The sequence below is a fragment of the Artemia sp. Qi Xiang Cuo genome, chromosome 6 (assembly GCF_049724085.1).
Source record: "Artemia sp. Qi Xiang Cuo chromosome 6, ASM4972408v1, whole genome shotgun sequence".
In the NCBI taxonomy this organism is placed as follows: Eukaryota; Metazoa; Arthropoda; class Branchiopoda; order Anostraca; family Artemiidae; genus Artemia; species Artemia sp. Qi Xiang Cuo.
This window is the reverse complement of record NC_142799.1, coordinates 15317268-15341540: the sequence shown is the minus strand read 5'-3', so window position 1 is coordinate 15341540 and position 24273 is coordinate 15317268. Positions and strand designations below refer to the sequence as shown.

General features: G+C 37.2%; 1 protein-coding gene across 1 annotated transcript in view; it reads left to right on the top strand.

Moving 5' to 3' along the window:
* Window positions 1-24273, top strand: part of LOC148950907 (dorsal-ventral patterning protein Sog-like) — a 106822-nt gene that overhangs the window by 50635 nt on the left and 31914 nt on the right. Inside the window, exons 3-4 of the mRNA XM_089090945.1 lie at window positions 379-482; window positions 16909-17041. Of these exons, the coding sequence (XP_088947071.1) occupies window positions 379-482; window positions 16909-17041 (237 nt within the window). The remainder of the gene's footprint in view (window positions 1-378; window positions 483-16908; window positions 17042-24273) is intronic.

Sequence of the window (24273 nt, the reverse complement as noted above, 5' to 3'; positions counted from 1 at the left end):
ATATTTTTCAAAATCTAGCGGGGATGATATTTGCCTTTTAACTGATTTTTAGAAGAAAAATACCAAAAATAGTATTTTCCGAAATCTAGGAGGGGTTAATCCCTCCCCAATTCCTGCTCCCAGTTGGCGCCCCTGGTCATATAGACAATTTCGTTGTCACTGCAGAATCTATTGGCTTGCCATCCATGTTGTTTCTGCACGAAAGTTTGAATTTCTTTTTTACGTCCTCTTCTTTCTTTTTTTTGTAGAAAACCAAGGTCAGCAAACTAGAAAAGTTTTTCTATCCGGACTGAAAGGAAATTACGAGTTTCATCGGACGGATATTGGCCGTATTTTCTTGGATAAATGATCCTAGTTATCCATTCTCTTTTTTTGCAGAATGTCAGTTTGGCAAACGATCTTACGAGCTGGAACAAACTTGGCATCCTGACCTGGGCCCTCCATTCGGAGTAATGTATTGCATCAGATGTGAATGCATGGCTGTAAGTTGTACTTTTATTGATTTATCTTTTTACAGTGAAATAAAAAGAAGGATCTTTTCTTTTTAGAACCCCCCGCCCATCATTTTTTTTCTCTTTGTAATAGGATTGTCGCTTCACGTTAAGAAAAGGGCTCAATGGCGTCGATACATGAAAATCAGTGGAGGGTTGTCAAAATGTACCTTCAAAATATATTGGAAGGGGCATTTTTTTCAAAGTCTTTTCAATGAAAATACCAAAACAAAAAGGTATTTTCTGTGAAAATACCACAAAGAGGCATTTTTTAAAATCTAGAATGAAGGGGTAAAAAAATTCAAGGAGAAGATGCTCTCCCTCCTGACCTCCAATTGACACCGCTGGTCATACTGAATACCTATTCGGATTTTCATTCAGAAAAGAAGTGCAATTTAATCGTAATATGATAGCTAACCCGAAACAGCGAACATTTCCAAAAATATAAAAGCAACTTCCTTCTTTCGACAGTTAATTCGATAAATACAAATTTAGTGAATTTAAACGCATTCAATGAATTTAGCTTTAAATTTATGCTTGAAGCTATTCCGCCAAAGATTTTACCCCACAAATATTAGCGGTTCCTGTAAATGAAAGTTGTGTATATGGAAAGGTTTCTTTTCTGTGGTCAGTGGTGTCAACGAGGGTCAGGGGGACATTTGAATCGTTCCCCCTTGTATTCCCCCCTTATATCCACCTCCTTTGTATTTTGAAAAGTATATTTTTTATGTGTTAATTGAAAACTCCGTTTTTGGTCTTAATTGAAAAATTGAAAAATAGCCAAATTACCCCCCTCCCCTCTTCGGATTTTGAAAAATACATGCTGCATTCTCCCCCTAGGTATTTTTAAATTGACGCCACTATTTGTGCTGCACGAATTGCTGAACGATGAAAAATGTATTTATAAGTTATAAAAAAATTTCTGGAACTGATTAACTGTTTTGCACATGTAGGCTATCTCGTTTTTAAAAAGAATTAAATAAAAAAAAATTTACCTGAAAGTAAGGAGCGACATTAAAACTTTAAACGAACAGAAATTATTCCGAATGAAAGGGGCTGTCCCCCCCCCCTCCACGCCCCGCTCTTTACGCTAAAGTTTGACTCTTTCTCACAACTCTAATTTTTAAAATAATAAAAAACTATAATTTCGTTCTGTGTAATTTCTTTGTTGTAGTTTTCGTAATTTTGTTACTAAAGTATGGTATTTCAATCATATTTTGTATGTTCCATTAGGATTAACCTAACTTCACTTCTCGAGTGTGTACCATATAATATACAAATACCAAATTTGTTGATGCATTTTGTAAAGTTAATTTTTTACCCACCCCTAACTCCCTTAACAAAAATACCTCCATCCCCCAAACACAAATCCTGGATACGGGCCTTGCCTAGGTATCAACATATCTTATCACTGTGCCGAACATTCCACATGATTAGTCAATTATAAAGGTAGTTTAACAGAGTATCGGTTGACATTCCAAACATCCGAATTTGAATTCCGATCTATTACCTCTGTATCCATTAAGCCGTGTTTATGGCGTCGGCTTGCCAGATTTAACCCTTAAAGGTGTAAAGGGACAAACTAAGCGTCACTCAAAGCAAACGATCAAGGCCTGACTTTTATTGACACTGTCCAACACCTAGATTTTGACAGGGGGTTACAAACTCCATCGATGCTCTTTAAGCAATTTACGTTTTTTACATTGTGTTTAACACTAAATGGTAAACATGTAATTATACAACAATCGATTGTCAAGAGCGGGGTAAAAAATGTTCTCGACAATTTGTCTCGGGAGGGAAAGCAGCCTGGGAGGAGAGGGGTGAGATAAATCGACAGAATTTTGTTTTCTGCCAGGAGGAGGGGGCACCATTTTGAAAAAAATGCTAAACACGATGGTATTGTGTGGCAAATACAAGAAATTTTAGCACAAATCGTACATATTTGGATATTTGAGAGGATAGGTTTTGTACAAACGAAAATTCTCTCAAAGCAAACAATCCAAGGCAAGGCCGTATCCAGGAGCTTTAGAGGTCTTGACCCCCCCCCCTTCTCCGCACCCTCCGAAAAAATGTTTTTCTGACTCGTAAAAACGTAACAAAATGCCTTTAAACAAACTTTGATGTGTTTTTTAAAGCCTTTTGTTGTAAACTCCCCTCGAAAAAAATCCTGGATATGGATGTGGAATCTTGTATTTTTCCCAGAAGAAAGATCACTGATGAGTTTTTCGTTTTTTTTTCAGGGGTGATCGTATTGACCCAGTGGTCCTAGAATGTCGCGAAAGGGCTCATTCGAACGGAAATTAAAAGTTCTAGTGGAGTTTTTAAGTAACCCAAAAATTTGGAAGACAACTAGGCCCCCTTCCACGCTCATTTTTCCCCCAAGTCACCGAATCAAAATTGTGACATATCCATTTTGTTCAGCATAGTAGAAAAATCTAATAACTATTTCTCTGAGGACGACTTAATCCCCAGCATTCCCCGTGAGAAGGGCTGCAAGTTATGAACTTTGTCCATTTTTTACATTATAGTATTGGTTATTAGGAAGTTTACAGACGTTTTCGGGGAGGATTTTTTTTCTGATGGGAGGGGGGGGGGGGTTTAAGTGGGAGGATCTTTCCACGGAGGAAGAAAATTTTCCATTAAGGCGGCTCCGTTTTTTCCAGTATTATTTAAAAAAACACTCAGAAATTAAATAAAAAAACAAATTTTTTTCAACTGAAAGTAGGCTAAGGGGCAACATTAAAATTTATATCGAACAGAAGCTATTACGTATGTGAGGGGGTTTGCCTCCTCGTCAGTACCTCAATCTTTACGCTAAAGTATTTTTAGTACTTTCAAAAGAGCTATTTATTCTAATTAAACGACCTTTGTGACTTAGGGGTCATTTTTAAAGAGTTGGAACAAAATTCGAACTTTAGCGCAAAGTTAATTGTTTTGGTCAGTTAAGAAAGGCACTAGAACTTTTAATTTCCGTTTGAATGAGCCCTCTTACGATATTTTAGGACCACTGGGTCGGTACCATCACTCCTGAAAAAAACAACAACAAAAAAACAACTAAACACGCATCCGTGATCTTTCTTCTGGCAAAATTCCACATTTTTGTAGATAGGAGCTCGAAACCTCTACAGTAGGGTTTTCTGATACCCTGAATCCGATAGTGTGATTTTCATTAAGATCACTTGACTTTTAGGGGCTGTTTCTCCCTTTAGTCGAAAATCAGGAACATTTTCTCAGGCTCGTAACTTTTGATAGGTAAGACTTAACTTAATGAAATTTATATATTTGAAATCAGCATAAAGCGCCAATGCTTTTGATATACCTATTGGTGCCGAAATTCCGTTTTTTAAAGTCGGCGGTACTGGTGCATTATGCGGGCACCGCTAAGAAGTCAAGTTCGGTTAATACTAAGGAAATAAAACAGAATAGGGTGAATATTTAATAGATTAGAAATAAATTTGAGCTATATATTTGCACATTAGGGGATGGGGGGAGGGTAAAGCATAGCCTATATTAAATACGTAGCCTAACCTAGGTACCTCCCCCCTAAACTCCAAATAACAATCGTTTAAATATTGTGACTCATTTAGAAACCACGGTTTTGCAATCATTTATCTATAGCGGTCTATTGCAAATAGCCCGTTTGACGGGTTTCATGACTGGTTTCCTTGATACAGTTTATAGCAGTGGGCCTGCATAATGCACCAGTACCGTTTCGATTACTATTGAGCCAGGTCCCTTACTTACAGTTCGTTACCACGAACTGTTTGATAGAAAAGTACCGAAATCTTTATACTGTATTTCAGTGTATTTGATGCTCCCCTCAGAGCACCTCAGTAGTCACTCAGGAGCAAAAATAACATTTTTGGTACACTTAAATACAGTTAGCCTATGATCCCTCAAAGGAGTTCCATGCTGAGTTGTTTCAAAGCGTTTATTTGGATTGATTGAGATGAAACGTACCGGAAGTTCTTAATAGAAAATCCAGGGAAAAACTCCTTTGTCAATTCGGCATCACGCCATTGTTCTGCTCTGATCCAAATGTACCGGTCCATGCTGTAGGCCAGAAATGTGATATTCCTTTGAATAAACTGAAAAATTAAATGTTTATCTGCATTTAGAGGAAAGGGAAATAAATGTTTTATATTAAAATAAATGTGTATTTTAACTGACCCTATTAAGCATTTAAAAGGGTTTTTCTGGCTTGGTGTTTTATTGTAAAGATGCCCATTTGTCTGTTTTTCACTTTTTCAAACAAAGCTTAATGATAACGTTGAGAAAACGAATAGAATTGTTTAGACGATATGAGAAAAAATAAGCTAAATGACAGAAAATCAACGGCAATTTCGGCCTCCCTTGTGACCGGGGCAAAATCTTGATTAGCGCCCCCTCCCTGTCTACCACAGAATTTTCAGGCCAAATTTAACAAAATTTTGCATTCATTAACAAAATTATTTTTCAATTTATTAATTAATTAATAATTAATTTGTTTAATTTATTATTTAAATTGTTTAATCATTTACTTATTTCTAATTATTATTATTTGTTTAATTTAATTTTATTAATTAATTGACAATCTAATAATTATTTTCATTTATTAACTGCGGCCTCTACTTTATTTTAATAAAAATACAATTTCAAAAGTTACAAAATTATTATAACTTTTTTATTATTTATTTGAAATTTTGCGCCCATAAAATTTCTGAACCTGGGGGCAAGTACACCCTCTGTCCCCCCTAAAACCGCCCCTGCAGAAAATGCAATATTACATCTGCTGAAAAGTGAGCATCAAGGGGAATCCTTCCACCGTCAAGTTTCTGCTGAGGCCCCTCAAACAATATTAAATAAAAAGCGTTATGATATGAAAAAGTTGTAATATTTATTACTTTTACTTTGTGACGGTTTTAAAAATTTGCCATATTATGAAATGTGTACCCCCCCCCCCCAAGGTACGTGAATAATCTTAAGTTTTTCGAATTCGTTCGTAGTTTCCTTTAAGTTCCCATTAGTTGACTTTTTTTGCGATTTTGAAATTGTTCGCATCGAAATACTGCTGCAGAGATTGATGCCTTCAACCTTTGAATATTTGCGCTGCGTTTAGGACTATCCAACAGTTTGTGATAACGAACTATAAGCAGGGAGCGACCCGGCTCAATAGTAACCAAAACTCTAAAAAACGGAATTTTGATACCAGTAGATCTATCAAAAGAATTGGATTTTTATGCTGATTTCAAATATTTAAGTTTCATTAAGTTTAGTTATACTGATTAAGGGCTATGAACCTGAGAAAACTTGCCTCAATTTCGAAAAGGGGGGGGGGGATACATCTAAAAGTCATAGAATTTTAATGAAAATCACGCCATCAGATTCAGCATATCATAGAACCCTACTGTAGAGGTTTCAAGCTCCCATCTTTAAAAACCTTAGACTTCTGTACTTTTTGCCAGAAGAAAGATCATGGATGCGTCTTTATTGTTATTCTTTTTTTGTCAGGGGTTATCGTATCGACCCAGTCGTCCTCGAATATCGAGAGAGGGCTCATTCTAACGGAAATTAAAAGTTCTAGTGCCCTTTTAAAGTGATCAAAAAATTGGATGGCAACTAGGCCCCGTCCTACGCCCCCTTTTTTCTCAAAATTATTCGATCAAAATTTTGAGATAGCCATTTTGTTCAGCATAGTTGAAAGGCCAAATAACTTTGTCTTTGGAGATATCATGACCTCTCGCGGCCTTTGGGGAAAGGTCTTTAAGTTACAAATTTTCCCATTATTTACGTATAGTATTTATTATTAGGAAGTGTGCATATATTTTTCGGGTGGAGAGGAGGTCAAATTTTCTGCTGGTGGGAATTTCCATGGGGATAATTTTTCATGGGAAGGAAAGTTTTCACAGAGTGAATTTTGCAGGGGAAATTATGCACTGGGGGAATTTGCCAGAATGTCTATATGAAATTCGTCTTATGTCTTGCTTTCTCTTTGCTGACTAAATTTTGGGCGTGGACATGCTAAGGGTAATTGTCTAGGGTAATTATTCACCAGGATTGAATTGTCATGAAAAGGGCAGTTTTTAGGATTTAAGACCCTTGTCTCAGGAGCTCTGTGGCTCATGTCATCCCTGGTAGCTTATTTCATAAACTTTTTGACTCTCTTGAAAAAAATGACCATCTGAATTTTTTTTATCCGATATGAGGGGGCTAAGGGGAGCCAGGTAGCGTAAAAGGGCATGGAAGGAGGCTGGAAGTTCTCCAATAATTTTTGAATCTTAAAAAGGGCAATAAAATTTTCGATTTCCATTTTCGATTTCAGTTTTCTAGTATTTCGTTCGTTAAAATATAAATAATGGATCAAACGCATAAAAAGCGATATCAAAACAGACTTTACACCTAGGAAGTTTTCTTTAATACATAGTGCAATTTTGTGGAGCACGAGGTTTTTTAGGGGGGTCTTCAGCTTCCTCCCTCCCTCCCTCCCCCTCCTGGTTACGGCTTAAAAATTTATATAGTAAGGCAGAGTCGAGAGAAATGTTCAGATTGACAGTCCTGTTTGCAATCTTGTTCAGTAATAACTTACTAGTTAATACTTACTTTAGTTACTTTTTTGTCCCCATGTCTGATCCAAGACTTGAATTATATTAGCTTAGATTGATTAATGCCAAAAGAGATAACTAAATTTAAGTATTTTTTTCAGAGATATGTACATGTAAATAGTTATGAATAAAAAAGAGATGAATTGGTTCATGTGATATTTGGCAGATATAATCCCAGAAAAGCTATTTGCATTCTACTGCTTGATATGTGAATAAAAAGTAGCCATATTCAGGTTTCAAAGTGTTTACATTCTTAATTCGTAAAAAACACGGTTGCATGCTAAGTGTCGAGGTTAGAAGTAGTTACAAAATATTTTAAGTGCTGTTTTTCTCGCATTTTTTTTTTCAATCGGCTTCAATGCTTCAGTGTTTGTCCAATGGGCAAGCTTTTCGTTTAATTTACAACTTACATTGTTAAAAATTTGGCCGTTCAAAATTGTTAAAAATAGAAGCAAGAAATGGGTTCAAACGACATTGTTCATCGGGGGATAATTCTCTAGGAAGATCTTACAAATAGCAAATCAATTGGCATATTAAAGTTTGTAGTCTTTTAAAGGGTGCATCCCACCGCACTAGAAACAGTCGCTATAATTTGGGGGGGGGGGGGTATGTGCTAACAAAAGTTGGGTATTTTAATTGAAAAAATGCCTTTTAGGGTATTTTCATTGAAATAAATGAAAAATTTGCATCCTCCCTATTTTGAACATGTACCCTCCCCCCCAGAAAAAAAATACATTTCCCTCCTTCCTGACTTTTCGTGAAATGTCGCCACTGACTAGAAATGAGTGGAATTAATCAATTAGAAAGCGGAGCTTTGAAAGAAAAATTAAGCTCAAACAAATTCTAAAGATAAAACAATAACACATAACAAGACATATTTATTATGATCCAAACCTCAAGGAGGATAGTCAACGGCATTGCGAAGGACACGAGTCGGTGCTCCTCTATTGACCGTTTTCTAATTCAGAGACAAATAGAATAGGATCATCGGCGTGGTATTTATCCAAAACAAACTTGTTTCGTTGATACTATGGAAAGCCAGAGCCGTTCAAGGCGGGGATGCAACTAGGCCAGATGCCGCCGCTGGGGGTGCCACGGCTGAGGAATTACCCACTTTGATGAGATTTTTTCAATATGATAGTTGAGTCGGGAGGGGGGGCGCTGTAATTAATTTTTTCCTGGGTGACACCAACCCTTTGAAGGGCTCTGTGGAAGGCCCAGTAGATGATTTAGGTACTCGTATAAACCCGAACGAACACGAAGGCTGTCTGCATTTCTTGGTCAAAGGTATACTGTAGTCTGATATAAATCAGACTACAAGTTTGTAGTCTTTTAAAGGGTGCATCCCACCGCACTAGAAACAGTCGCTATAATTTGGGGGGGGGGGGGTATGTGCTAACAAAAGTTGGGTATTTTAATTGAAAAAATGCCTTTTAGGGTATTTTCATTGAAATAAATGAAAAATTTGCATCCTCCCTATTTTGAACATGTACCCTCCCCCCCAGAAAAAAAATACATTTCCCTCCTTCCTGACTTTTCGTGAAATGTCGCCACTGACTAGAAATGAGTGGAATTAATCAATTAGAAAGCGGAGCTTTGAAAGAAAAATTAAGCTCAAACAAATTCTAAAGATAAAACAATAACACATAACAAGACATATTTATTATGATCCAAACCTCAAGGAGGATAGTCAACGGCATTGCGAAGGACACGAGTCGGTGCTCCTCTATTGACCGTTTTCTAATTCAGAGACAAATAGAATAGGATCATCGGCGTGGTATTTATCCAAAACAAACTTGTTTCGTTGATACTATGGAAAGCCAGAGCCGTTCAAGGCGGGGATGCAACTAGGCCAGATGCCGCCGCTGGGGGTGCCACGGCTGAGGAATTACCCACTTTGATGAGATTTTTTCAATATGATAGTTGAGTCGGGAGGGGGGGCGCTGTAATTAATTTTTTCCTGGGTGACACCAACCCTTTGAAGGGCTCTGTGGAAGGCCCAGTAGATGATTTAGGTACTCGTATAAACCCGAACGAACACGAAGGCTGTCTGCATTTCTTGGTCAAAGGTATACTGGGTAAATGTAGTAAACAGTCGTCTTAAGCCAACATTTTTAATCTTCAATGTCCAGTAACTCAGAGTAAAATATTTAAAAGATTAACTTACACTTTCATTCGTTTTAAAGCTTGCTATATTTCCTTACTTTTCGGCCTTCATTATTTGTATCGAATAGCGCCTAGACAAAAACATAAAAAAAAAGTTTTTCAAATCTAATTTTTATTTTTTGGACTCAAATTTTAGTGTTCAGAAATTAAATAATAATACCTTTTGTATGAAAAAAAAAACAACAAACAAACAAACAGCGATTAAAACCTAAAATGACCAAAAGTAATAACGCAACATAGGGGACTACCTCTGATTCGTCCCCTCCTCCTATTTAGTAAGTTTGGATGTAATTTTTCCTTTATTTATAAAACTAGCATTACAAATTTTTAGCGTGGAACGGATTCGAGGATAGATTAAATTATGTATGTTACATATTTTTTATACGACTGTGTTGGGAAACTCGTGCAGCTTGGCCGAGGGAAGGTAATACAAAATATCGAAAGCTAATACCCCAAGTCCTTCGTGATATACATGCTAAACCAGCAAACTTTTTATCAGTTTCACTATTGTCAAAAAAGGCCAAGGCAAAAGATCTGAAAAAGAACTACAAATAGGGGGTACCCAGGCAGGAGCCCCCTCCCAGCCCTCAGAGGACTCTAACGATTTTTTTGCAACAGTTTCCTGTATATAAGAATTGGCATAGTTATCTCAAAAATAGATTGAAATATATAAAATTAAGACAGTTATACAAAATATACTAATAATCCCAACACCCAGGAGCATTTTTGAGTGTATATGAGCTCCGAGATCCCCCCGAATCGTCGAGTTCGACATGTATGTCCCCCTATATTCAAAAAAGTAAATTTATGTAAAATATCGAAATTTTCCTGCGAAGCGAAACTTAAAACCTCTAAAAGCCGTTTTTTGAATATAGGGGACGTATATGAACATTTTTGAGAGGGGGGGGGGAGTGGAGCTTTGGGGCCAAAAACACGTAACACTGTTGCCTATATCAAAAATGGAAATTTTCTTGAAAACGGAACTTGATAGGCATATCTCTGAAAAGCGTTTTTTTTTTTAACATAGGGTACATATATGAATATTTTGTTGAGGATATGTTTGAGTTTGGGGGCTGAAAACACGTAGCATTGTATGTCAAAAATGAAAAATTTCTTAAAAGTAAAACTTGAAACCTGTGAAAGGCGTTTTGCCATGATTCTGTCTTTCTAGGGAAGTGGCTGCTTCAAATTCAGCAACATTGCAATAGTAGTAGAATTTAAATAATATTTTCTGTGTTGCAGATATTAACAAAAAGTAGGCTAGTGTGAATGCACGTTGTGTTTCCTAATTAGAAAAATACCTTTTAATTAATTTGTCAGAAGCATACTACTTAATACACATGTAGCGTATATGTATTTAAACGAGTTGGGAATAAAAACTGTCAGTAAAAAGTAAAAAAAAAAAAAACTGTTGGTATGTGCAATGTAAGACGCTTTAAAAATGCCCCTGATGTTATTATTAATTTAAAAACTCTAAATTTACCAAAAAAGGAAGTTTTTCAAAAAAGTATAGATCCATATTAAAGCGCAACAGAAGCAGAAATAAAGTCATAAAGTAATTCAAATTTCAAACGAATAGAAATTATTATGAACGAGTAAATGAAGTCTGAAACGAAGAAAAATTAAAATGAATAATCAAATATAAGAATGACAAATTATGTTATGGATGAATAGATGAAAGCAAAATGAATAATCAAGTCAAACCTAAAACGACAGAAATTACAACAAAGAAGAGTATATTACTGCCCCCTTTCCCCTTTCCAAGTTCTTTCCCCAAGTTTCTTTCCTATGTACTTTTTTGTCAAAAAACTAAATTGAAGGAGTATGGACCCTTACTAAAGCAACTCTCTAGTGTTGCCTCTGAAATGTAACAACCTCTTGCAAATTAATTGAATTTCTGTGCTAAGAGCACAGTGTGCTAACAATTTCTGTGCTAACATAAAATTCAACATTTCTGTGCTAACATAAAATTCAGACATTAAAAAATTTGGGAGGATATAGACCCTTAAGTCTTATGATTTTACCACACTTCTACTAACTTCTGGTAATTTATATGACTTTTATTGTTTTGCCTGTTTGAAAAGAAATAATACAAAATATCAAAAGATAATATATAGTAATGATATAATATATATAATATAAAATATGATATAAAAATAATAATATATGTCACAATTTGCCGTCAAATAAGTCTCAAAGAAAGGCAAGTTCGAGGGTTTTTTAGTAAAATATGAAGGGTCTAGTATTAAAATGAACCGAGTCTAGAAATTTACTTCCGAAATGCAGTTTCTGGAAATTAGGTGATTTTTTAAAACCATTTTGCAAAAGAAGTGATAACTATCTTGTAAAACTGTGACCTCTCCTCCCCCTTGAAATAATTATCAAGTTTTAAATGGATTACTGGGATCGAAGGGCTAGGGAGAAAAAGATTCCCCCTCCTTCCAGAGGATTCTGAGGAAATTTAAAAAACATGGAAAAACAGTATCTTTGAATTGTGATAGTTCACTTTTTTACTTTTTGAAAAAAAAAATAAATGCAAAAAATTGCAAACTATTTACTTTAAAATGCGTTTTTGTAATGTGTTTGTGACTTCTATTACTGTTTATTTTCAACAAATTCGGATAAACGTAAAACGTAAAAACGTAAGTGAAAACTACACAAAATTAAGTACTCGCTTTACCAGATCACAATTTCAGGTATTAGCTCCCTCGCCTCCCTAGGCTTAATTTTTGCGTATGCCTCTGGGTTAAAGGTGTGCTGGGGTCAGGGTTGCATCCAGGATTGTTTTTCGAGGGGGGGGGGCGCAAAAGGATTTTTTACCAGGGAGGGGTACAAAAAAACTTTAAAAAACGCATAAAAAGTTTGTTTATATTCATTTTGCTACGTTTTTACAAGTCGGAAAAATATCTCAGGGGTGTTTAAACCCCTACCCCCTCCTCTGGTTGCGGCCTTGGCTGGGGTATTAATACCCTGAAAATTAAAAAAAAAATACTTGGCTCCCTTCAATACTAAACCTTCCACGTGACACGTGATGTGACACAAAACTGGCAGGGGTTGGGCTCAGTCTACTTAAAGTAATAATAATAATAATAATTTATTTTTAACCCGCTAAGGTAACAAAAGCGGAGTATAAATAAAAGAAAAGAAAAAATACATACAAATCGACTAAATACACAGTAAAGACACTAAATCAATGAAGGAGGCGTACAAACCCATGATGAGCTGGGAGAGCCTTCACTGTCTGGGGGAGTTTGTCAGCAAGCTCAACTAGCTTTTCAGTTATATCAGGAAGCCCAAAAACTGAGACAAGGTTACGGTTCCGGTACCACGGAGGCAAATACAGTAGAAAACGCGAGAACCGAAAATAATAAGAACGTAATGACCGGGTATTTTTTCGCCCAAGAATGGGATAAACACCAGAAAGGAACAAAATTGAATGATCAGTAAAAACAGAATACAATTTAGCAAGGGTCTTCCTACTGTATTTCCCCCGATTGGCAACAATTTTTGAGTAAGATACTTGGATCTTTTTCTTACAATTCGCCACGGCTTGTTCTCGGAGAGATTTAAGATTTTTAGCAATGTTTATACCCAACCACCGAAAAGAAGAGACACATGGGACAGAAAAAGAAGCGCAATCTAAAGGCGAGTTACAATTACTGTTAAACGAAAGATATTCACAATTAGAGAAATTCAGTGATAGACCAATCTTACTAAGGTTTGTTGCAACTGTAGATACAGAAACATAAAGACATTTTCTAGTCCTACTAATTAGAAGTATATCATCAGCATACGCTATGTAAGAAAGATTAATCGCCTGAAAAATACAAGTGGTTGGGATAGAAGATAAAACAGAAGAAATGCAAAGTTTAAAAATAGAAGGGGAAAGGACAGCACCTTGTCTGACACCACGCCGAACCGGAATTTTAGAATCGGAAATAACCCCTTCAGCTTTTATTCGTAGAAAAGAATTTGCATACCAATAACGAAGGAGAGAAACCAGAGAAAGATTAATGCCATGACTAAAAAGGGAAAACAGAGCTTGTGAGTGGACGACGCTGTCAAAAGCCTTGGAAAGGTCCAAGGCGCAAAGATGGAGTTCATATCCCTTTTTAGTCGCATCGATAAGAAGACCAATTAGAACTCGATGGGCTTGCTGGCACCCTACCCCAGACGAAAAACCAAGCTGATTTTCGCCAAAATGTGCACTCGATATGGACGGAAGAAGAACATATTCAAAAACTTTACTGAGATTGCATGACACAGTTATTGGCCGATACGACGAGCAATCGCTAGGAGGTTTCCCTCTTTTAAGAATTGATGTTACAGACCCACATAGGAAGCTATCCGGTACCGCAGACGCACACAGGCACATTTGGAAAAGCAACTGCAGGTGTTGAAAAAGAAGTGGGCAATCAACTTTTAAATGGTTGGCAGAAATGCCATCACAATCGAGGGAATTTGATTTCAACCTTTTTACTGCCTGCTGAACCACAGAGAGCTCGACAGGCAAAATCTGAGTTTGGCTCAGCGATACGGGAAGTGCGGCAATGAGAAGTTTCGAAAAAACCGAATGGACATGATAATTCACTGAACTAAAAACTTTACTGTAATAACTATGCCATGCACCGGCACTAATCGGGCTTGTAGCAAAAGAATCATCAAGTTTTTCAGAATTAATTACCTTTTGCCAATCAGATTTACTTAACGGGAAATTCGATATTTTTTATTTAGTCGAGCGCAGGTAATTTTTATATTCTAATTTTGTCTTTTGCTTTATTTGATGAATAACCCCTTCAGACGGACGACCACAAGAAACCCAAATCCGCAACCAAAACTTTGCTTTATTTTTAATCGATTTCAATTCAGGATCCCACGACCACTCCGGTTTACGCGTGTTTCGCCTGACTCGCTCCTGTGGTACAGCGGTCAATTCAGCTGTTTTAAGGCAAGATACTAATTTTAGATAATAATCATTTAGAGTATTTTTATCATTTGAAGACTTACAACTAAGCTGTAGAAGGTGGAAAGGAACTTGAATTGTAGCAAGTAGCATAGCTAGCGTAGAAATATACAGCGATAAATTTATCTTATTCCAATTTCGACGGAAAACCCATCTTCGTCCTGCTTGTAAAGCATTACGATTAGTACAAATCGGTATTTGAAAAACAAACGAAATCGGTAGGTGATCTAAATCGCAATGATCTTCATGAACAGTTACAGTAGAAACGGGTAGGCCCGGAGAACAAACAACATGATCAATATTACTTTGACTACCGGAATGATGAAGATAAGAATATATACAAGTTTTTTCAACCAGCTTAAACTGCGGCAGCGAATCAAATATCAAATCCGAGCGAATATTCGATGACAGCAGGTCAGCGTTAAAGTCTCCAGCGATCAAAAAACGATAACCTTGATTTGAGACGGATTCCAAAAGTTTCTGTAATACACTGCAAGTCTTAGCGAATCTGTTAAGAGACTGAACCGATTTTCTGTCACAAGGCAAGTAAACATTTACGATCACTAAATCGTTAATCCGCACGGCCAAAATGTTAGGATCACTGTGAAAAAGCACAGGCGAGTAGCAAGCAACACTATTTCGGTTCAGTATACAAGCAAGCCCACCCGACGGCCGGCCGAAAGTAGTTCGTGCCGCCGATACGAAAACGACGTGATTAGCACTTCTTTTTAGCAGGTTTGTATTAGCCGACGATAATAAGTGTTCTTGCAAACAGACAATGTCATAGTTACATGCAAGTTCGTCAATAATATGCTCTTTTCTTCTGGTACCATTTATGTTGTACGAGACAGCTGAAAGGGACTGCATCATTTTCGGGCACTACTCGAAACGCGAGACTTGAGCACTGGACATTTCAAACTAAAGGATGTATGATCACCGTTGCAGTTTGCACATTTAGGGCTATTTTGGCAAGGCGTTTCCTTAGTGGCAGTATGATTACCGGCACAACGAGCACATTTATCAACAGGACTGGTGCAATCCTTCATGATGTGATCTGGGGATCGGCATTTGAAGCAGCAACGGGGTACACTGATGAAATCGTACACACGGAATATTTCGTAACCTATTTTCAGGCCGTTCTTGATGGCATTGCCTTTTGCGAATGTATCCGAGAACTCTAGCTTAATTGTTTGTGAAGAGCCGAAACGAATGGCTTCAGTCACACCAGGGTACGAATTTAGTCCAGCAATGTCAAAATCCTCAGGGATACCTCTAGCAATCCCAAGGTGACGCTTAAGCACAGTTTTAGTGGTAGCACCCTATGACTATTCTCTATTTATGTAATCCTTGTAGATCATGTAGGCATATATATATATATATATATATATATATATATATATATATATATATATATATATATATATATATATATATATATATATATATATATATATATATATATATATATATATATATATATATATATAATGCGGGGTCTACCTACCTACGTTTTGAATCTTATTAGCTTAGATGTTAATGTCTGACTATGTGATGTGTTTACGGCTATTATGTGACTTGGCAAATTTCGGCCGGTTTTGGGTGAGGTTCATGCTTGGCCATTTTTGCTAAGCTGTGGGACATTTATGCAAACTCATTACCAGACTAGTACCGTGTTTGGACTTGTACTTTATTTATTGCAAACAATTGTGAATGGATTGTAAACAACTACACGCCAAAAACTCTTCTTTTTTTTTACGAACCTAGCCCATTCTTAAAATTGAGGTGTTAACTTAGGAATGGAACACACCTAGATTTTATTCATTGTGACTGTGTCTGGAATATGAACAAGAGAAAGTTGTCTCTGAATTAGACAAAGAAGAAAAAAAAAATCGGTATCCCCTCCTCCCATGCCTTGTGAGAAAGGAACTATGTAGTCTAGGTCATCCCCAAGGATGTATCTAGGAGTAGCCTCAAAGTAACATCATTTTCAAGATTGTTTGAAATTTTCTCATCCTTACTTTGTATACAAATGAACAATAGATGGCCAACTACCTGGTACTTGCACAGGAATTTTCTCAGTGAGTGCATGCATAAAAGTCGAGGCACTCCATTTGATGGAAGACACCTAAAAGCAAAGAATTACTTGGAAAATATAAAAAATGTTTGAGGAAATAGTAAAGGTTCAAGACTTCGGGAGGGGGATTGAGCCTGAGGGACAGCGGGCCTACCACTTTTAGGAAGTGCCTACCAGCAATACTACTACTGCTACTAACACATTGCAGCACCAAGCCGTCTGAGGCCAACACAGCTGCGTTCGCTCCTCCTCCATCACAATGTATTCACCTCTTTACACTCTCTCAGGAAGTTCCATTTTCCTTAAATACTTCCTGATGACATCCTCCAACCCCATTCGGGGTCTAGAATGTGTTGGCCTAGACGGTTGGCCGACAAAGACAATATTTGGCAATCTCTCACCCTTCATTTGTAAAACGTGCCCTAGCAATCTCAACCTTTTTCTCATTATAGCCCTAAAAAGTGGGATTGAATCATATCATTCGTACCCTACCAGCAATCTTATATTAAGTTCGAAAAAGTTGTGAAGTCTGTACTCGTATATTCAGTTCCTCAAAATTTTTGTGACATCTTTATCGTACAACTATAAATAAAGGATTATAATTGAAAATGATGAATTTAATTCTCTTTGTAGGTGCAGAAAAAACGGCGAATCACAGGACGGACAGTATGCAAGAATGTTAAAAACGAATGTCCCAAAATTACGTGCAAAGAACCTATACTTCCACCAGGACATTGCTGCAAAATCTGTCCCGAAGATGGGAAAGGTAAGATATTTCACTGATAAGATACATAAAATGTATCTTATGACCATTGTCCCTCGAAAATAGAATTTATGTTCTTCTCAGGCAAGGCAACAATTCTTGCAAGCTCGAATGGAATGTTCAATCAAGCCAATTAAATAAAATGTTTTAGACCTTTTATGGTCCCATACGTCCTCGAAGGTTGTTTGGTGCTACTTCTTTCACCAGTCTTTTAATGTAACTCCAATATGAGCTTTTGTCTTCTGCCAGGTACAGAAGATATGGCATGTTCAGCGATGAAAATAGTTTTTCTGCTTCTTTGGGAGGCGATCTTTAGGGCAAGAACCGTGTGCACGGGATTCAGTGGCCAACCTCGGCAGGTGAGTGCTGTCCATACTCTTGGTGAGTCCTAGCCATCTACGTTGTTGTAGTTTTGTTCTTTCAAGGATGGTATGTTTGACCTTGAGACTCTGGAGAAGCTTGGTGTTGGAGATTCTATCATGGCAAGTGATTCCAGCAATACGTCGTATAAATCATGTTTCAAAGGCAGCAAAGTGACCTTCATCATCCGTTTTACGTGTCCAAACTTCACAGGCGTAAATGGCCATAGGGGAGCATCAGGATTTTAAAGCTGAAATTTTCAAGTGCCAGGCTTCCTTGATGTCTTGGAGTGGTTATTGTCAAAACTGAGTAAGCTAATCACTTTCCTAAGCAAATCAATTTGCTTAGGCAAATTACTCGACCCATTCTATATTATTTCCTTCCAGGGAGAAGTTGGGATTTTCTGAGGAATCAAGTTTACGTGAGAAGCGCATGGCTGTCGTTTACGAGGTATTGATATTCACCCAAAAAAGGCGGGTTGTCGTGTGAACGACGTCGGCCTGGGATTGGAGATTACGGAGGAACTCAGCAATTAGGTCTGTATCATTGGTGTAAGCTAGTTTGTCTGTCACTACTCCTCTCACGCGGGCACCAGACGAGCTATCCATGAATGGAAGGAATGCAGTTAAAAAGAGATTGAAGTGCTTCGGCGATAGCAGGCAGCCTTGCAGAGTACCGATCGATGTCTCAAAGCTTTTGGCGATCCCCTCTCCAGTCATAGCACGCCTTCTGAATTTCGTGTACATGTCTAAAATTAAGGAAACCAAATTGGGTGGGATGACAAAATGAAGAAGAATAAGCCATAGAAATTCTCCCCAGATGAGGTCGAACGCCTGTTTGAAGTCTATGAAGATTTGGTAGATACTGCAGTCAAGTTTATGGCACAGTTTCCGCCGTGCTTTGTACGTACCACCTGGTCTACGTGATTTCTGAAAGGGGACGCCTCTTCAATTTTAACGCTATGTTTGCTCTCTCTAGAAATTTCTGAAATTTTTTTTTTGTAATTAGACTTTCTGTTAACATAAACATAACTAATACCTGTTATTCCTGAATCAGATTTAAATAGAATGTTTGTTACTAGGCAGTTGTTTAAAGATACTTTTAGTTTTCATTTACTAAGGGGACTGGAAGGAAACTGATCAAGAGGGTCTCTGCTGAAAAGTTATTCATCATTTCTCCAATAGTCTTTCTACTCCAGAAATGGCATCAAAAGTGCCATTTCTGGTGCCATATGACACTTCCAGTGCCGACATTGAGAATAATTTATAAAAAGCATGTAGGTATAAGCATAAGCTTTCAAATGAACGGTTGAACAGCGTTCTATGAGGTAGCAGCGCTCTGTTACCCCCGGAGAAAAAAGGAGACATATAAATCATGCACATGCTAAAATATGATTATCTCATGTTTTCCAAATGGGGGGGGGGTAAATACCCCGGTGAAGTGTTTTGACCATTTTGGTTCTAGCGATCCCCTTTTTATTGCGAAATGCTGCGATTTCGAGAGGTCCAAGCTCTTTTTCGACATTTACGTTTATGGTAAATTTCTTTTGCAATACAATTTTACAATTTAGATAAACCTAAGTAATAGTTGCCATGCTTAAAATGTTTTTATCACCAGACTTTTTTTGTCTTCAGAACATATTTTAAAAGTTTCATTACTGTGGTTAATGGTTTGCCCTTTACTAGGTCCAGTTATCGTTCTTCATCCGATGTCGCCCTTTAATCTGGAATGATCTTCCTGGGGAAATTACCCCTGAAAGTTTCTCTGTTGACTCTTTCAAAAGAAGATTCAATAGTCATCTTAAAATGTCGATAAAAGACTAGCGGCAAATCAGATATCTAATTATACCTGGTGCCGCGGATTTAGAAAAAAAAAACTGACACTGCTCTTCTGACTTTCAGGTCTTTAAAAAGAAGTTCCTATTCCTCTGTCCGCAATTACAAAAAAGCTCCTCGTCCGTAATTGCTGTGTACCTAGCAAAATAGTGTCTGCATTAATAGTACTTGGTTTAAAGTCTACGTGCCAAAGTCACACACACATTGATATAAATGGCTATCTAGTTAATGTTGTCTCCATGATAATTAGCTATAAATTATGTTTACAAAGGTTTGCAAATTTTGAACAATTTATTTGCCTGTAATGCCATTTCTGTATTGCATTTCCAATAAATTCTTCTTTTTTGACACATCTTTTACAGTTCTTGGGGCTTTTAGCAGGAATTGCCATTGACGCTCTATTAAGGTATTTGCGCTTAGGAAGCATATATTCTTAAACCATTAGATCCCGTTACAATATTCCTCCCCCTAATTCTTAAAGGTTTGGATTGCCTGTATGCAGTATTATCATGTGGATTGTGTAAGCAAATGCTCGTAAAGTCAATTCAAGATTAGTGTTGTCAATTCACAAAACTTTAGGGGATGAGCAAATGCATTTTCTTCAATTTCTAAGAGGTCAGATTTGTCTTTTTCAGTTTTTTCAATGAAAATACCAAAAAAGGGTATTTTCCTTGAAAACACCCCCCCCCCCCCACATATGTATATATATATATATATATATATATATATATATATATATATATATATATATATATATATATATATATATATATATATATATATATATATATATATATATATATATATATATATATATATATATATATATATATATATGTGTGTGTGTGTGTACACCCTCTCCGTTGTCACCGGAAAGGGGTCTCCACTGGGAAACAAGAAGACATAAAAAATATTGCATAAAAATGCACCCGAATGTTTGATTGGTGTGTTTCAGGCAGATCAGCCTGAATATGAGACAAGGAATTTGTCAGCAATTAGAAAACCGATTAAAAGGTTTACAAGGTCTGCATTTTCGAATCGCCATGTTCTTCCTTCTATATGGGAGTCCCTTGCTTATAATATAATTCAAGAGACTAATAGGCCGACTTTTCGTAGGTTGCTTAGGGACCATTGTGTTGGTATTTATGATATATGATTTTTTTTTTCTTTTTTATAGATAAAGTAGGGAAAGGGTATTGAATTGTATTGTTATATTAGATAGTATAGTGCAGGGTCTCAAGTGGTGTTTTTTTGCTTGGTTTTTTGTTTTTCAGGGGAATCCATTGATGAGTGATTTGTTTTGTAGTTTCGAGAATGGCCGCAGAAGCCATTAGGCTTTTTGGCAAATTTGTCTTTTTCTGTATTGTTTTTTTTTCTTCTAATTCTCTCTCTCTCTAAAAAAAAAGTGAAATGAGATATTCCCATTGAAATAATGGTAAAAAGAAAGCTCCTGGTAACACTTGCCACTCCCCTCGAGAAAATCTCATGATAGGGTTCATGCCACTCCATCCCAAGAACGAAATATTTCTATGCAGTGACAACTTGTAATGTTTGTGCGTACTTTAACAACGTGAAGTTGAACCATCTGCTCCTGCTAAGAAAAAAAAATCTCGTAAATTGATTCGAGGAACCAATTCGAAATTGGATCTCATTAAATTTGGCAGCTAGATAAACTCTTCAGATTTCGGAGTGATATTTTTCATTGAAGAGAACGATAAAACCAAATCAATCGCACAACTCCGGCGGTGTGCGCCAAAGAGTAAATCTTGTCTTTGGCGCCTTTAAGCCGAGACGATTGCTATCGAATCGATATCGGGTCAAGTGTACGAAAAAAAAACTCTAGTATCTCTCCTTCTATAGAAAACACAAAAGGGCCACCGACAAATCTAAAAAAGTGGCATATTGTCGTCCTCTTGATCTGGAAGCATAAACTGCGATTTATCTATTTATAATTGGTAATCACCGACACAGATTCATGTGACCTTTTCCATAATATTGTCTACGAGCAGCATTTTCTTTTTGTGTGCGAACAGCGTTCGAGCCAGTTTAGAGTAGGTACACCTCTAACACTGGCTGGCCCTCTCCCTCCCATTGACATTGCCCTTCCCACAAAATTACAAATTGTATTATTCATGATATTTTGTCATATTCAAAATGATAGACCCTAGCGGCCTCTTAAAAGAAGGAAACGTCGCCAGTGTGGATGAGACTTAAAAAACGCCACTACTTATTGTACGCATAAAGGTAGGATGAGATTGCTGCAGATTGGCAGATATAGCCGCCGCAGGGCAGCAGCCGCTGCAGCCCAGCAGTCGCTGCAGCTCAGCTCAAGAGGAAGAGGAGATGTTTTATTGATATTTCAAGCGCCGCAAACGACCCTGGGTCATCCGAGCTATAAGGTTAGGCTTCCTCTTTATCTCAATTACAGAAGCATCTGAATTTTCAGTACTAAAAGAAGAGATTCCACGATACACGTACTGTGGTGCGCGCTGTTTGTTAGTTTCTAGGTTATCCTCCCGGAATCGGGCAGCCATTTCGACTCAGTCTCCCTCTGAAATTTCATCAAGCCGCCTGATGCCTGGCGGGGCAACCAAAATATATGACATGGACTGGGTAGGATGGAGGAGGAGTGTTCGTCAGTTTGTCAACTGTATATTTTCTATGTATTTATTGTTTTCTGTCGTGAAGCTTTCTGTTTAGAAGATAAAAACATGTCGTTTGAAATAATTGGAAGAAACAACGTTGACATCACCAGTATCTACGTGGATATCTATTGCCAGTTTTAACCGCGACATTGCGAATTCATTTAATATAATTTTATTTTAAGTACAATAACCTTGTATTCTTTACATACTTTTTTTTAGACCCAAACAAATTGAATAACTGGCGTGTGGTACAATAGGGCAATTTAAAATATAACAGACACTAGACTTCATTTTATAATTTAATTTGAAAGTTGAAGAAATATTTAGTTTTATGTCATTTACATCCGTCAATCAATATAAGTACCAGGATATTAGTCGAAAAATAAGGTATTTCTCTAATTTTTACGATTTCCTTGTGTGTTTTCCCATTTTTTTGTCTTTTAACCATCTTTTCTTGCACATCTTTTACTTTTTCAACTAATTTCGGCCCTAAATTTAAGCCGGGCTGCTTAAATTTAGGCCCTCATTAAGGGCCTAATCGGGCTGCTTAATTAGGCCCTAAATTGAAATAAATTCCTGCTTACGGTGCTATTTACAATTATTTTAGGTTGGCATATTCTCACCCTGGTATGACCTAGTTATTCCTCAAAGAGCATTTTTCTAAGCTCCCCTTTCATTCTGCTAACCACGGGACAGACGTAGCTCCTAATTCCCCTGGAATAAGGCCCTCAATTGGAGACCAACCATTTTATCTTTAGGTATTGCCTCATGGACAAAAAATGTAGAGAATGTTTCCCTAGCTGAGGCTCAGGGTTGCAACCCCTAGTGATTTATCACTATTTCTAGTGATATTTTATATTGCGTTGAAAAAAAATCATTAAATCAGCCAGGGGCGGATCCAGGATTTTTTTGGAGGGGGGGGAATAGGTCGATACGATAAAACAATTTTAGGGGGGGGCGCAAAATAGGTTGATCCGTTAAACTTGCGTTAGGAGCAAGTTTAATTAACGCAAACTTGGCTAAATTAAGTAAATTACACTACTTTAGACTACGCTAGGGGGGCACGCCCCCTCACCCCCCTGGCCTCCCTTGGATCCGCCACTGAAATCCGCACATAAATCACTAGGCTGTGAAAGAAAATCACTAAATCAACTAAAAAAACACTAGAATCTAGTTTTTTTTTCCACCTGATGGCAACCCTGCTGAGTTAGTATCTGGATCAGGTAAAAGCCAAACTTTAATTATATTGAACACGTTACTTCTGAAAAAGCAAAACTGAATCTGGTGGTAAATAAAGGTAAACTCTCAGTAATGACTTCGTCGTTTCTTATAGAAAGCCAACCTGAATTCGAACCACCTATAGACTCAAACCTCCTCAGCAGCGGCACTACCCTATTAGAGGTGGAGAACTCTTCGGTGGAGATCTTACGGAAGAAACGAAATCAATTATATTCGCCTAATGAAGGAGGACTGTCCAATCAAGCTCTTTTGTAGGAAAAGAAAAATCTTCCTAGAATCAGGTTTATTGAGACGGAAAATATAAATGTTGGAAGAGTTTCGATTTTATTGTCAGCTTTCCAGATCTCTTCTAATTTTCTTCCGGCTTCTCTAAGCAGATTTCATGGGACAATTATTTTTTGCTCTTTCGATCGCAGTGTTTTCTCTTTTTGTCTGAAACTATCATTTTGCAGAAGAGAAATCAATGATGCAGGTTGTTCGTGCTTGGCAACGTTTCCGATTCCGACTGAACTATCTTTTGGAGAACAATTACAAAACTGGTTTAATCTTTTTTAGCGCTATTGAGTGATAGCTAAATAAATTTAAAAGTATTTGCAACATACGGACAGGAATTTGTTTCACATATTGTTATTTGAAAATATTGCTGTTCGATGGGAGCTCATTTTTAGCGCTTAGCATACTCTTTCATGCAGCAGAAGCAAATGAAGCACTATAGTTCAACCAGGGCCGTATCTAGGATTTTGTTCGGGGGGGGGGGGGATATTGAAAGACTTTTTGGGGGAGGGGAAGGATTTATAATGATAATTTTTGTTTGAAGGGACACGCCCCTGAGTTAAAACCAGGCGCGTGTATTGAAATTTATTTTTGGGAGTGGCCCATTTCTTTGAAAGAAAGGCCCAAATTAAAAAAAGAATCAGTTTGTTTTTAAAATTTATTAGTTGCTCGTCTATATATTTCCTAAGTTGAAATTTTCCATATTGTAACGAAAACTTACATAACATAAAATCCTAAGTATACAGAGATTCAGTCTAGCTTGAGTCACTGTCTAGGTGGCGGATAAAATCTATTCCGTTAGACTACATAAAGTAACATGGAGTCCGGTGGTGGTTCTGGCCTCTCTTGCGCCCGGGGCAAAAATCTTGATCGGCGCCCCCTC